The sequence below is a fragment of the Polyodon spathula genome, chromosome 14 (genome assembly GCF_017654505.1).
Source record: "Polyodon spathula isolate WHYD16114869_AA chromosome 14, ASM1765450v1, whole genome shotgun sequence".
Classification (NCBI taxonomy): domain Eukaryota; kingdom Metazoa; phylum Chordata; class Actinopteri; order Acipenseriformes; family Polyodontidae; genus Polyodon; species Polyodon spathula.
Genome location: NC_054547.1, coordinates 9,515,625 through 9,529,593, shown reverse-complemented (window position 1 = coordinate 9,529,593; position 13,969 = coordinate 9,515,625). Strand labels below are relative to the sequence as shown.

The 13,969-nt window shown below is 34.9% G+C and overlaps 1 protein-coding gene across 5 annotated transcripts in view; it reads left to right on the top strand.

Annotated features, from left to right (window-relative positions):
* LOC121326504 (netrin-G1-like) overlaps window positions 1–11,903 on the top strand; it is a 106,189-nt gene extending 94,286 nt beyond the window's left edge. For 4 of the 5 annotated variants that reach the window (XM_041269809.1, XM_041269812.1, XM_041269811.1 and 1 more), the window contains one exon: window positions 10,824–11,903. In XM_041269809.1, the coding sequence (XP_041125743.1) occupies window positions 10,824–11,071 (248 nt within the window). In that variant the 3' untranslated portion in view covers window positions 11,072–11,903. Of the gene's footprint in view, window positions 1–1,846; window positions 2,015–6,113; window positions 6,249–10,823 lie in introns of all 5 variants that reach the window. The other variant, XM_041269813.1, reaches the window with a different exon arrangement.
* The last annotated feature ends 2,066 nt before the right edge of the window (window positions 11,904–13,969 follow it).

The window sequence follows — 13,969 nt, the reverse complement described above, 5'->3', positions numbered from 1 at the left end:
CGATATTTTATCGATCAATCAACACTTAAATATATAACGATATAATATGGGTCATTTGTTTCATCCTATATAATATATATAATATATATATATATATATATATATATAATATATATATATATATATATATATACTCCATAACACGTCCATACACAGGAACCCAATATAAAGGTTATTTACACATTTGGGAAATCAGATATATAATTGTGCAAATTTAAAATAAAACACCTTGTCATCTGGATATTACTATGAACCCAATGAGAGAGAAAAGTAAGCAGTAGTTTTAGTCACTTTGTTTTTGCTGCTGCACAATTTAGATTGTAATCCTGCAATCACACCTAAATGTGATATTATTCAGCTTTTTTTGTCCATGAGTGCTGTAGGTTACTTTTGTAAAGAACTGTGATTAATAAAATACGTTGTAAATAGTGAGTTGCACGCAATTTGGATTCCTTTGAAGCAAACCAGTGGAATACAATATTAATTCAGCACTAAGTAAAATCACATTCTAAATATAGGTAGGCCTTAAAGGGGAAGTCATTTTATGCACAAAATTGGACTTAAAAAAAAAAACCAAAACTGTCTTTAAATATAATTTTATATAGCTTGCCAACAATAATCCTCTACAACTTCGAAACGCTTAAAATGAATTAGACAAACAGACAAACATTTCAACCCATGCCACCTTCAGTATTTGATTTATATCTTAAGATTTCAACATCTGTGTATAAAGGCTATTTCTAATAGAACAGTACTACATTGGGGGGTTGGGGGGGGGGGCTGATGGACAGGTAAGCACAAGAGTTACAACTAGGAGTAGAAAAATATTGCTTGTGATGAATCAGTTGCTATCATAAAATAACTTGTGAAGACAGTCTACTGTAGTTATAAATGTTGCTTCAGTGGGTGCTTTCACTGTTACAACTGAATGTCAGTATATTTTATAGATACACTTCATACAATACCAACTGGAAATGTGTAGGATGGTTTGGCTCAAACAAATAAGCACAACATAATTCAGGAGCTTTGTAATGGATTATAATACAACCTGTAAAGCAATATCTGTAGTGTTATAGTTATTCAATTTAAAGTACAGCCGCTCAAGTAGTGAGTTTCGATTTTGTAAATCAACAACTGTAGTATATGTGCTTACCTCTATCCATAATGTCAAACTTCTGAATAAAACTAAAGATACTTTTAGATATGCAATGTACATTGTGTATATATTATATTGTGTGTATGTTTGCGTGTGTGTTTGTGTATGAAACACATATTTACAGTTCTGGTGCAGTGTTAGTGCATCTCAGAGTGTCATTTTAATTACCAGTTCATGGCAAATACCATTGTACAGTACAGTGCCTTCCTGGCTCGGAATAAAATAAAGAAAAGCTGCTATCTGAAAGCTCCAGCTCCTTTTTCATTTCCCTAAACTTTTGATTTAAAAAAGAATTAAAAAAAAAAAAAAAAAGTCTTGCAAATATAGTTCCAAATTGCATGGTATATTCATGCCTGCCAAGATTTAAACCGACATCCCTGAATATGTTTAAATTCCTCCATTTATTACAGTTTCATGTAACTTCCTGTGTTGTTGCTGTTGTTGTTGTTATTGTTGTTGTTGTTATTGTGTTCTGGTTTGCCCATCCATTGCTTTATGTGCCTGAAGCTAATGCTATCTAACAACATGCAACCCATTATAAGGTGAACAGACATGTAAACCAGCTGTCTGTGTCTGTGCCGCTATAAAGCCATTACTCTGTGCCCATTCTCCATCTTACTCAAGCATGTGACCTGCTCTCTATCTGCTGCTGTATACACTTTTGTATACGTTTCTATTCTTCCTTGCAAGACTGCGAATGCTTCGGCCACTCCAACCGGTGCAGTTACATCGAGCTGCTAAACACAGTCATTTGCGTCAGCTGTAAACACAACACTAGAGGGCAGCACTGTCAGTTATGCAGGCTCGGCTACTACAGAAATGCCTCAGCAGAGCTGGACGATGAAAATGTTTGCATAGGTCAGTTTTATCATCATTATAATAATAATAATAATTCTTATTATAAGCAATGCTTATTCTTTCAGATCTGTGTGACAAGTTATTTGCCTTTTTTTTTTTTTTTTTAAATGAGCTTTTTCAACAGATCAGATAGCTTTTTTCTGCAGGCATCTGTTAATCACACCTCACTGAAGACAATGGGAAATTGACATAATGAAAATTTACCAATTTGGGCCAGATTTTGCTCCAGTAAAAAGTTTGCACAGTTTGCACTGTTTCGTGTAACTAGAAATAAACAAGTTAATGGTAATTTAGCACATTCATGGTTTTGTTCTAATTTTTAGTTTTTGTCATAATTTACAGTTTGCTCTTTCTTTTTGCAAACTTTGCACAGGAGCAGAATCCTAGTAAATAGCACTCTTGTTTTAAACCTTATGCCTAGCATTTTTGATTAACTTTGCGTAGAGAAGCATACTGTGACAGCACTGGATGACTGGTATTGGGATGGACAGAGTACAAGGCAGATCTAGTTAATGTATTCCTTGGTGTATTTCAGTTAATGACCAGGTGCAGTATAAATCAGGCTATAACAGACATTACTGTCCAAGAATACATTGACATTATACCTGTGACATGCATTACTGGTATATATAACTTTATAGTCAATATTAAAATAATTTTTAATAACATTAAAACCAAAACAAAGGCATAATCATATCTGAAACAGTAGTTCCTGTACCATTAAATATTAATTGTTAGGTCCAATAATGTTTTCCAGCTGTGGTCCTTGACGTATAGTTCTGCCCAATTTCACTTTGTCTTTGTATTTTTGCAACTGCGTCAAATGCAATGGAAGCCAAACATACAGTTACTAAAAAAGGAACTGTATCTGTTTACTGATACTGTGCCTCCCTTAATAGCTCATTGTGTCCTCATTGTATTGAATGCAGCAAATAACAAACCATTAAAATACTATTAGCAAGTTTTAATTAGATACAGAGTGGTTATACAGCCAACTGGCATCTTGCAGGGGTGCTTTGTAAACTCTTTTTTAATCAGAATTAAAGGACAGTAGACATTTGGGCATATTTTAGAAAGTGTTTATTTAAGCTCTCTCTCTCTCTCTCTCTCTCTCTCTCTCTCTCTCTCTCTCTCTCTCTCTCTCTCTCTCTCTCTCTCTATATATATATATATATATATATATATATATATATATATATATATGTGTGTGTGTGTGTGTGTGTGTGTGTGTGTGTGTGTGTGTGTGTATATATATATATATATATATATATATATATATATATATATATATATAAAGGAAACTGGTTTGTTTAATGAGAACAAATGTAATCTTCAGTGCTGAACTGCACTAGGGTGACTTACTGTCATTCTTTTTTCTTTTCATATATTATTCCTCCTGCTGTTCTCTGCAAATTGTTCTTTTTTTCTGAACAATTATTTTTATTGAATTTTCTTTTCTCCCGCCCTTGGGAAGAAGGAAATGGGGGAGACAGTACAGCTCAAAAAAATATCAAGCAATACAGAAATATAACTTAACATCAAGACAATATTACAACAAGATATAGTAAACTATTAAAACCAAAATATCAAGGAAATAATATACCTTAATTAATTAAAATGAAAGTTGTCCTGGGGGAAGTGCCATAATATGCACTTGATCGTATTCAAACAACTGTGCCTCTTTATCGGCAGCAGTATCCCATGCTGCCATTGTATTAGTGGTGACTAAGTTTACCCGAGCCATAGAGCTTTCCAAAAGAATGACGTCATGCAAATAGATTAACCAGACAGGAGAAAAGGAGATAGACGACTCCATCCAACATTTCAGGATAGTTTTCTTGGCTGCCGTCATCCCTGCCAGGAAATGCCTCCTAGATTGTAATGCCAATGCTAACTGAGAGTCATCAGTATCTCAGGAGTGAGGGGCACAACAACCCCCACTGGAGAGCCCATAGTAGATGCAACAAACTTCCAAAAGGTAACAATTTTGGGGCACTCCCAGAACATATGCAAGTATGTGCCTGACAATCCCAAGGCACAAGCCTGGTACATTGGTCATTTTTTGACTTGCTTATTAACATTACTAAGTACAATAGTGGCACTATTGAGGTCAGTCTGTTTTTGTAAAATTATTTATTTTTTTATTGGTTATAAAAGAAAATATTCCACATTTCATTTTTCCTTATAGATGTTGCCCCACTCATAAATTCATAACTATATCTTGACATTTATTTTTTCTGGGAAAAAAAATGGATACATTAAACATTTTTTTTACTTTTTTTCTCGTTGAAGTATATCTATGGGAATATTGATTATACTGTGTGCATGGAAATATTAACATTATACATAAGAAATCCATGCTGATCTCATTTTTAATTTTAATGTATGGCAAATATATTGTCTGAACGCATTAAGATTGAAATAATGGATTTTAAGGTGAGTTCAGTTCAACAATCAAATACATCATTATTGAATAAAAAATAGAAGTTTGAGAAACGTATGTCTAATTAACAACTTGATACAGAAATGAAATTAGGAAATGCTGGTAGGCTATACATTTGCTTTATGGCCCTGGTTTTAACAATGCTGCCTTTTTTTAAAGGCAGAAACTTTTCAAGTTTTTTTTTTTTTGCATGTCTGCAAGCACACCATTGTCTGCAGTGAGTTACAAGTGTAGACTAAAGGGTCTGAAATCTATTGCCAATGCTCATTTTCCTAGGTTTATTACAAAGCCATTGCCATGTCAGGTTTTGTATGCAAAACTACAATTATACCTAGGAATATATTGGTATTTCACTGTTGTTTTTAATATTTAAAATTGTTACGCTAATGGGATGTTGTGATTATTTGCCAAGAGCCAAAAATAATAACAGAGTAAATGTAATTTAATTTACTTAGTAATGTTTGCACAATGTCTCAAGGTAAATCATATAGCAGTATTCTGACAATAATAATTTAAGGAATGCTCAAAGAATGTTAATTTGAGATTGACTGTACACCAGTCGCTCATTTTTTTCCCCCTTCATTTTACAACATAGTGTAAATGAATGAAAGGCTTTCATTTTTTGTGTGGCAGAAAAAAAAAAAATTGTTCCCATTAGAATGACTAATACAATTTGACAAATCCCTGTTGATTTGCAGATGGAAAAATATTTTATTTATCACCCTAATATGATTTGGTGTCAGATCAAAGCAATAGTATTCTTAATAATATAATGTCACACAAAACATGAATTCTGATTCATGGCTTCAAAGTATAGTATGTTTTAAGATTAATTTTCTCTTCATGGTCTTCAAAACACCAACATCTTTTTTTTGTGTATTTGTTGAGATAAAAAAAAAATGATACCCAAATGCATTATTTAACCCATTTTGTTATTTTTATTATTACATTTTGCAAAGTAGAAACCTAACCATAATTGAAATAAATAAGACCACTACAAAATATTATTAAAACAGCCATCTAACAAGTACATCTTTTAGAGCCCTTTTTTATAAATTGTACATCGTGCTATCAAACGTTTGTAGTTCTATGCATTTACCAGGGTTCTAGTTTGTTATTATATATATACACAAGACTGTGTTTTGATGAGCTAGAGAAAAGAAAAATTGGTTTCCAGAAATGCTAACAATCTTTAGCAAGAAAAAAATCTTCCCATAAACTCTTTTTTTTAGCTCAACTTTGATGCTGCTCGTAAATGATCAATTGTTTTCTTAAAATATATATCTGGGTCAGGATTTTATGCAAGTGGAACATTCTTGAATACGATACAAAGTGAAGGTTATTTGGAATAGAAATATAGCTAAATAAAGAACGGTCAACCCTTTTAGGCAATTTAAATTTTAGCAATTTGGAATGTATATCGATGTTGTGATATACAGTATTATACTGTTTTTCTTTGCACTTCATAGCACATTCCATTGTGTCAGTTGTTAGCAGTTATGAGAACAAATGATACATTGATCTTTAGAAGAAAAAAATGGCCTTCCTTTTAAAAATGATAATAGTTTTAGCAAGTTTATTTATTTGGCTTGTTAAATAACTAACCGGTGGACGAGTCTCCAGTGTGTATGTATGTGTGTTGTCTTGTTTCTGCAGACTGTAAATGTAATCCCTTTGGCTCAGACAATGTTCGCTGTAATGGCACAGGATTTTGTGAATGTAAGAAAGGAACAACAGGGCCTAAATGTGATGATTGTCTGCCGGGATATTTATGGCACAATGGCTGCCAACGTAAGTAGAACATGCCAGTGCAGCCTTTTTCTTGCACCTTGCAGTCATGGCTTCTATTGCTAGCATGAGTAGCTACATATGTAGCAGTAGCAGATATAAGATGATTATTTTTTTTTTGTTCTGATTTGATAAGCTACTGTATCGTATGTTGGATTTGTTCACTGGAACCCGACTGCAAGTCTTTTTTTAAGCTTTAATGGCCAGCATGACTGAGTTTCTTAAAAAGTAAAGCCGGAAAAACAATACGCTTATATGCTGGTTCTGTTTGGTAAGCAAAAAATGATATGCATCTTAAAGCATGGCCTGGGTTTTTAACCACTTTTCCATAAGACTTTTTAGAATTGGTAAGAATGTGCATTCTTCTAATCTACATTTACTTTAGAATCATTTGTATCCAAAATAAAATGAGTTTTCACGTAGAGCATCATCATTTTAGAAATGAGGTGATTAACAAACAAATGTTTTCTTACAGTTCTCTGGTGTGCTTATTTTATATTCAAGATTACAAATATATTCTAAAAATATAACCACTAATCTTGTTCTAACTTCAAGCACACAGAGCATTGTGTATATGCAGTCAACTCATTAATATTAACTTTTAGAGATTGGCAAAATTGTCATATCAGTAATTCTTATTATCAGGAGTAAGCCAAATGCATACTGTCAGTTTTTACTGCAGTTACAGGATCACTGAAATACAGTTTCATTTGCAGTGCAATGATACATTTAAGTACTGTCCATTTTATTGAAAATATGGTTGCAAGTGAACTTTTAAAAAGTATGCATTGCAACTTGAAGTCTGCATGTCCCATTCTGATCATTTGCATTTTTAAACCATCTTTCTTTTTTCTTGTATGCTAGTGTATTATCCACCCCTTTTGTCTGCAAGGATAATGCATCTTTTTTTTTGCACTGGTCACTCGTTTATATGCTTCATGGAAAGGCATTGATGAATGAGCACTATGGCAACTCGAAATGCATCATAGGATCAGTTGTCCCAAAACAGCACTAAAATACAGTACAGAGGTGCTAGTCTTGAAGCAAGTTAATCTAGAGCAATTTATTTTACTCCATTTTTTCTTCCCGGGGGTGGGGGGACGACAACATCAAGTCAAAACATTTTGACTTTAACCATAACACTGTAAAACTGACAAACAAAAAAATGCCATGTAAGTGTGGTATAAAACAAGACAAAAGATAGATATGATCTGGGAGCTTTGCTGTGTAGGAACTCTGCTTCAATGCAAGATTAGTATCTGTAGAAATAAGCCTCTTATAATCATTCCTTTAGAAGGAACTAAGGGCCTGAGAAGCAGCATAAGAACATTTCTTATGCCTCTCTCACTTTGTATAAGGTCTGTGCTTCAGTAACCCAGATGCAGCAAACCACAAAAGCCCGTAAAACATCAAAAGCTGTGCAAACAGTGTTGTCTTGGATAGAGGACAGAGGGCCTTAAGAAATTTCCCTTGAGTAATAAATCATGCTTTCCAGTCTGCCAAAGCTGTGCATGCATGGGATATCAATCAAACAAAGAAAACTGTAAACTGCAAATAACTAACAGTGTGATGAGGAGTTGGTGTTGCTACTGCATCACCCAATGTGTATTTGATTGCACAATCCCTACGATGCATATATTATTGTAGCGTTTCTGTATTTAAAACATCGAAACTATGGATCGGCCCACTATGTGCTCCGACCATCTGTGCATGTGTCCTTCACACCCCATCATTTCATGAGTTAAGTTGGTCATGGCAAAAGTGTGACCTTTGACCCCCAGGTCATGAAATACCAGGCCATCCCCTGTTTACACCATTATACTATAGATAGAAAACCAATGATATGTGTATACTGTAAAAGCACATGTACAAATGCTGTACAGTTACAGAGGTAAAAGTAGGTCATGTCAGCCATCAAAAAAAGGCCCACCCTCTTCTCATATGAGGGTTTGAACCATTTTTTCACAAATGTTGGTTCCTTGCCATTTTTGAGGAAGTTCTTGAACTGGAAGTCTGGCTTGTCTGTCGTCTTTCGCAACACATACTGCAGATGCTATGAAGATGTCTAGTTTTGACTGTTTTAATTGCCTTAAGGTGCTCTGGGGAAAACATTATTGCATACACCTGAAGATCATTATATTTCATTTTAATTATTTAGAACAGGTGCTGTCATGCATATTATTAGATCTATCAATGTTTTAAAAATTTCCGGGGGGGGGGGGGGGGGGGGTGTCAGGGGCTAGCAGATGTTATGTTCAGTTTAAAAGCAAAGGCAGTAGTACAGCACTTTTATTACGTTATGGACTGTCACAGTAGCTACCGTAAATTGAGGCAGCTGGGTTTTGACGGCAGTTATAAGATATTTAGAGAGACATGTGGGTCTGATTTGTTGTAACAATAACGTTCTGTTCCTGATTTCTAAATTCTGTTCTGTGAATACATAACAGCAGACATCTTATTTGTATTACTACTATAGTCTTAATGCATGTCAGTGCATCAGTCTTGGTCCCTAAATGATTAGGACTGACCCATTACAATTTGACAGGCTTGCTAAGACTGCTGTGCTTATAGACTACCACTTTACAACATTATGCATACCTTGGTATGGAATATCTCTTTCTTTAGGGGGTGCTTATTTGGAGGACATGCTTCCTACATTAACCACAAGCTTTTATAAACTGTGCCCTAAACACAAAGTTTTTTCATAGTTATGTATGGAATAAAGGGGGCAATTTCAACAATTCGAGCTGGCACTAGAGGGGGATTCTAAGTGCATTTGAAGCACTTAATTTACGGTACAGGTAGTAACAATTTAATTTAGTAAATTTCAACCGATTGCAAACTTTGAACACTTGAAATTGTCCCCCATTTCTAAAAGAAGAATTTAATTTTCAGGTTTTTTATTTTGTTTTGTTTTTTTTAAACTTACATTTGTTGTCATAGAACTGACAAGTTGAGGGAATTTGTGTCCCTATTATTGACACTAAATGGTGGTACTTAATCTTTAGGCTTTTTTTTATTTATTTTTTTTTTGCAACACTCCACGTTACAACAGTACATGTTCAAATCCAGGCCACACATTTTTCACAGTGTAAATCTGGAGCTAGATTTCTGGAAGATATGCATTATAGTCAAATGTTCTGGGTGACAAAAAACTTCCACCTTAACAACATTCTGGACGGTTGGATGTCCATATCTTTGTCACAGCAAGCCCTTATAATCAATAATTAATACAAAAAAACTGAATGGTTTCATAAATGTTATACATGGTATACAGCTGTAATAGAAACATTGACATTAGCACACATAGCCAAGGATATTAGATTTCAGGGTTGTGACAGTTAAGTCCCACAGTCATTTTGTCAAGTTTAGGTATTGCACAGTACTAGGATCTCAATGTATTAATATAATACTTACAGACTCACAACCAAACACACAGTGACACAAAGTATAATAAGAGTATATAATACACAGTAGTACTCATTTATATATTTTTTCAGGGATTCAGGGATTTTTTTTTTTTTTTTTTATCACCCCTAAGTCAATTTAAAATGGTATAGTTTTAAAGCTATATTTGCCACAGCTGTATGATATTCTCTATGGTAAAATCCTCATATGTTGCTATGACACCATGAAACAATGATTCTTTACCAGAGGTCACAGTAAGAGCCTATTAACATAGTACACCGTCACCTCACGCTTCTGGACAGTTGCAAGGTTTTAATATTTGTATTTATGACCCTAAAAAGAGGTGGAAATTGCTCTGATGAAATTAACTTGATACATCTGCTCTAAGATGTCAGAACATTTCTGTCTTTTATTATACAGACTATTGTGCTGATCCTGTCATGAAGGGTTATTTATGTAACTAGCTTGTGCAGTAAAGCTGTAGGAGGTCTGCTGTCACCCTCATAAGTGAATAGGTTGAGAATAACTGTCATATAGAACAAGAGACGAATGTCTCTGACAGGGTGATATCCTCTTGATAGTGGGATTTGTCCTATATACTGTTTTATATGCATTTTAAATAATTATAAACTTAACTTCAAGCATGTTGTATCTTTAAATCTTTAAGTACGTTTGTGTTCTGTTCACTTATTTTGCTACGAGAGACATATGTCTAGACTGCTCCTGAGAGCAGTGACTCATTAGAAGGACGATTCTTTGTGGTTTGCTTTCTTGCAACTATTTAAGTTGTATTACTGTACACATGAGGTGTAGTTGCCATGTAATTACAATGTAATTAATATGTCCTCCTCCACCTCTTCCTCTAACAGAGCAGGCACATGCCCTAACAAATTAAAATATATAAATAGATTTAGCAGCACAAATCAGAGGAATGACTTCAAAATACAAAAAAAGAAAATGCTATACAATATAATACAACCAAAGTAATTGAATATAGCCCAGATTAAGGCCAACGTGTTAGTATATGCACAGCATGCCCTGTAAAAGAACTACAGAGGCATTTACAACAGTATATTTATTTTTAATTAGCTGGGAACAAATTAGTATTGGGCTTTTGAAAAGTTCATCTTACTTTTTTCTGTCCCTAACCTTTCCCTTGATTTTTTGCAGCCCGTGTGTGTGACAACGAGCTCCTGCGGTGTCAGAATGGGGGAGTGTGCCATAACCACCAGCGCTGCCAGTGCCCTGCCTCATACACTGGCATTCTGTGCGAGAAGCAGAAATGTGAGAACGGAGGCTGTGACGACTCAAACTCTGGCCAGGGAGCTCTATCTGCTTCCAACTGCCCAGTGCTATTGCTGCTGCTACTGCTCCTGACTGCCCTGCTACAAGGGATTAGTTGTCACCCGACACTTTAAAAAACATTAAAAAAAAAAAGCTTATAAGCAATCCACTGGCTTTATGATCAGGCTGTGTTAAGGAATGTGCCAGAGCAAAAATTTAAATAATAAAAAAACAAGAAGTGACAAAAATAACAAACTGAGCAATTGCTTCATAAAGCTGACAAGAATATGAAGGCCAGTGAAGTAAGCCATAACTATTCTCCTGGAGAGGGTCTGGAGTCCATAGACTGTTTTTCTTCAGCCTCACCAAGGTAATGGCAGCTGCACTTGTTATTGCAATCACAAAGCTGCATAGGCTACATTGGGTTGCTTCAGAGAATTGTGAGACAGATTGCTATTGGCTAGTCTGATGCAGCGCAATATATAACTGTCCAGTGTGTGTGTTTGTGTGGACCAACCAGACAGGCATTCTTTGCTGTCAGTGCATTGTGGATATCAGGAAATCCATTTGGACTGCCATGTTGGATCCTCTACAGTCGCAAAACTCTGTATAATCTCTGCTTTTGTGAACGTTGCTCTGTAACTCTTGTTGGTTGAAAGATTTTTTTTGTCTGATGTTAGTGATGCACATGTGTAATAGCCCCCCTAAAAGTCAAGCCAATCATGTCCTTGTATATCTTACAGAAGCATTAGATCAGTATGATCTTAGTGTTCACCTGAAAAGAAAAGTGGTTATAGAAACATCAGTATATTTATCCTTTTATATAAAATTATTTATTAGAAGTTATTTTCATGAAAAAAATGAATATGTAGATTTTTCTTTTGTATTATTGCCATTTTGTGTTAAAGGCAACATGTTAATATAATTATTCCTGAGAAAAGATGTTTTATTCATTATTATTTAATTGTGCAGATCAGAAAGGAGAGTCATAACTGTTACACGACCAATGTGCTTGGCATCAAACTGGGTAAATAATGAATTTTATAATATATATATATATATATATATATATATATATATATATATATATATATATATATATATATATATATATATAAATAAAATATAATAAGATTTCACCAAAGGACATTCTAAATGTTTTCTCGTTGTTTTAACACTGGAAAAGTTAAGTGAATAAAAAACAATTCTGCATAAAGTGTTTTCAGTCATTTGTTTTTAAAATATATTTTGAAAATCTATAAACTTGTCTACTTAATATTTCACTATATGATACATGTACTTAAACACAGAAACTGGGCGTTTGAGGAGTGGAAGTCGGTCTTATGGACTGATGAGTCAAAATTTGAAATATTTGGGTCAAACCGTCGAGTATTTGGAAGATGAAGAGAGGGTGAGGGCATGAGTTCTGCATGTGTGGTTGCCAATGTCAAGCATGGAGGAGGCAGTGTCATGGTCTGGGGTTGCATTGCTGGTGACAGAGTTGGTGATCTTTACCAAGTCCATGGCAAGCTCAACCAGCATGGCTATCATAGCATACTTCAGAGGCATGCCATTCCATCAGGATTACGGCTAGTTGGGCAGTCCTTCATTCTTCAGCAAGATAATGACCAGAAACACACCTCAAAGTTGTGCAAGAACTATCTGGCGAAGAAGGAAAGTGAAGGACAACTCAATCTAGTGACCTGACCTGCCCAGTCTCCAGACCTCAATCCCATAGAACTTGTATGGGACGAACGGGACAGAAGAGTCAAAGCAAAGCTACCCACAAGTGCCATACATCTCTGGTAATTGCTGCAGAAAAGCTGGGAAGACATGTCGGGTGATTTCCTGCTGAAACTTGTCAACCGAATGCCTTGTGTTTGTGAGGCTGTTATAAAGGCAAAGGTTGGCTATTTTGAGGAATTCAAGATTTAGAGACAATTTTCAATTTTCTTGAACACTGCTTTGATATGTTTTGTTTTGTATATTGTGACGTGTTTTTTATTTTCAAGTATTTACAGAAACGTATACAACATAAAACATTGTCAATTTTGAAAAAAACCTAGTTTCCAGCAAGTGTACTCAAACTTTTGACTGGTACTGTATAGATATATAGTTTAGGATAACCTTACTTGGAGACATCTATCACATGCATCTCTTGGTCCTTAAAGAACCCAAAATTTATCTAATTGGCAAGTAAGTGAAATCCTTGTTGTGCAATTCAAACCTGTCCCTGATGTCACTGGAAAAATTGACTGGGGCACTATTGAACTCCTGGAGAGCAGCTGTGTCTTCTGGCTTCCATTCCACTCGAGAGCTGAGTTACTTAATTGGTCTAATTATTGGATTAATTGGACACATTTAACACTTCTTTCCAGGCCTCAAAATGCTTCACAGGTAGTGTACCTTGAATCAAGTGCAGTTTTGAAATCATCAACTGTAAAAGACCTATATATTAAATATGTCCAATTGAATGAATAATTAGATCAAATAAGTTAATTGAGAGCTTAAGTTGGAATGAAAACCAGAAGACCCTGCGGCCCTCAAGTACTGGAGTTTGACACCTCTGATCTAGATTGTTCCAGTCTCATCAAGAATGGAATTACTTATTATTGCAGACACAACCTGCTCTTAATGAGCTTTGGAATCACTGTTCTTGCAAAGTTCATCTCTATGTCAGTGTTAGAGTCAGTCCCCCATCAATGCTGCTAACATCTTCTATTGCACGGCTTCTCAAACTCGGTCCTGGGGACCCCCTGTGGCGGCTGGTTTTCATTCAAACCGAGCTCTCAATTACTTAACTAGACCTTTAATTGAACTGATAATTTACTTAATTAGATGTTTTTACTTGTTTTCAGCTCTTGAACAGTTGCATGTTTCAAGTTAACTATAACATTTTAAAAGTAACTTGAACTGCAACCGTTTAAGAGCTGAAAACAAGTAAAATAGTCTAATGAAGCAAATTATTACTTCAATTAAGTGTATAGTTAAGTAATTGAGAGCTCGGTTTGAATGAAAACCAGCCGCCACAG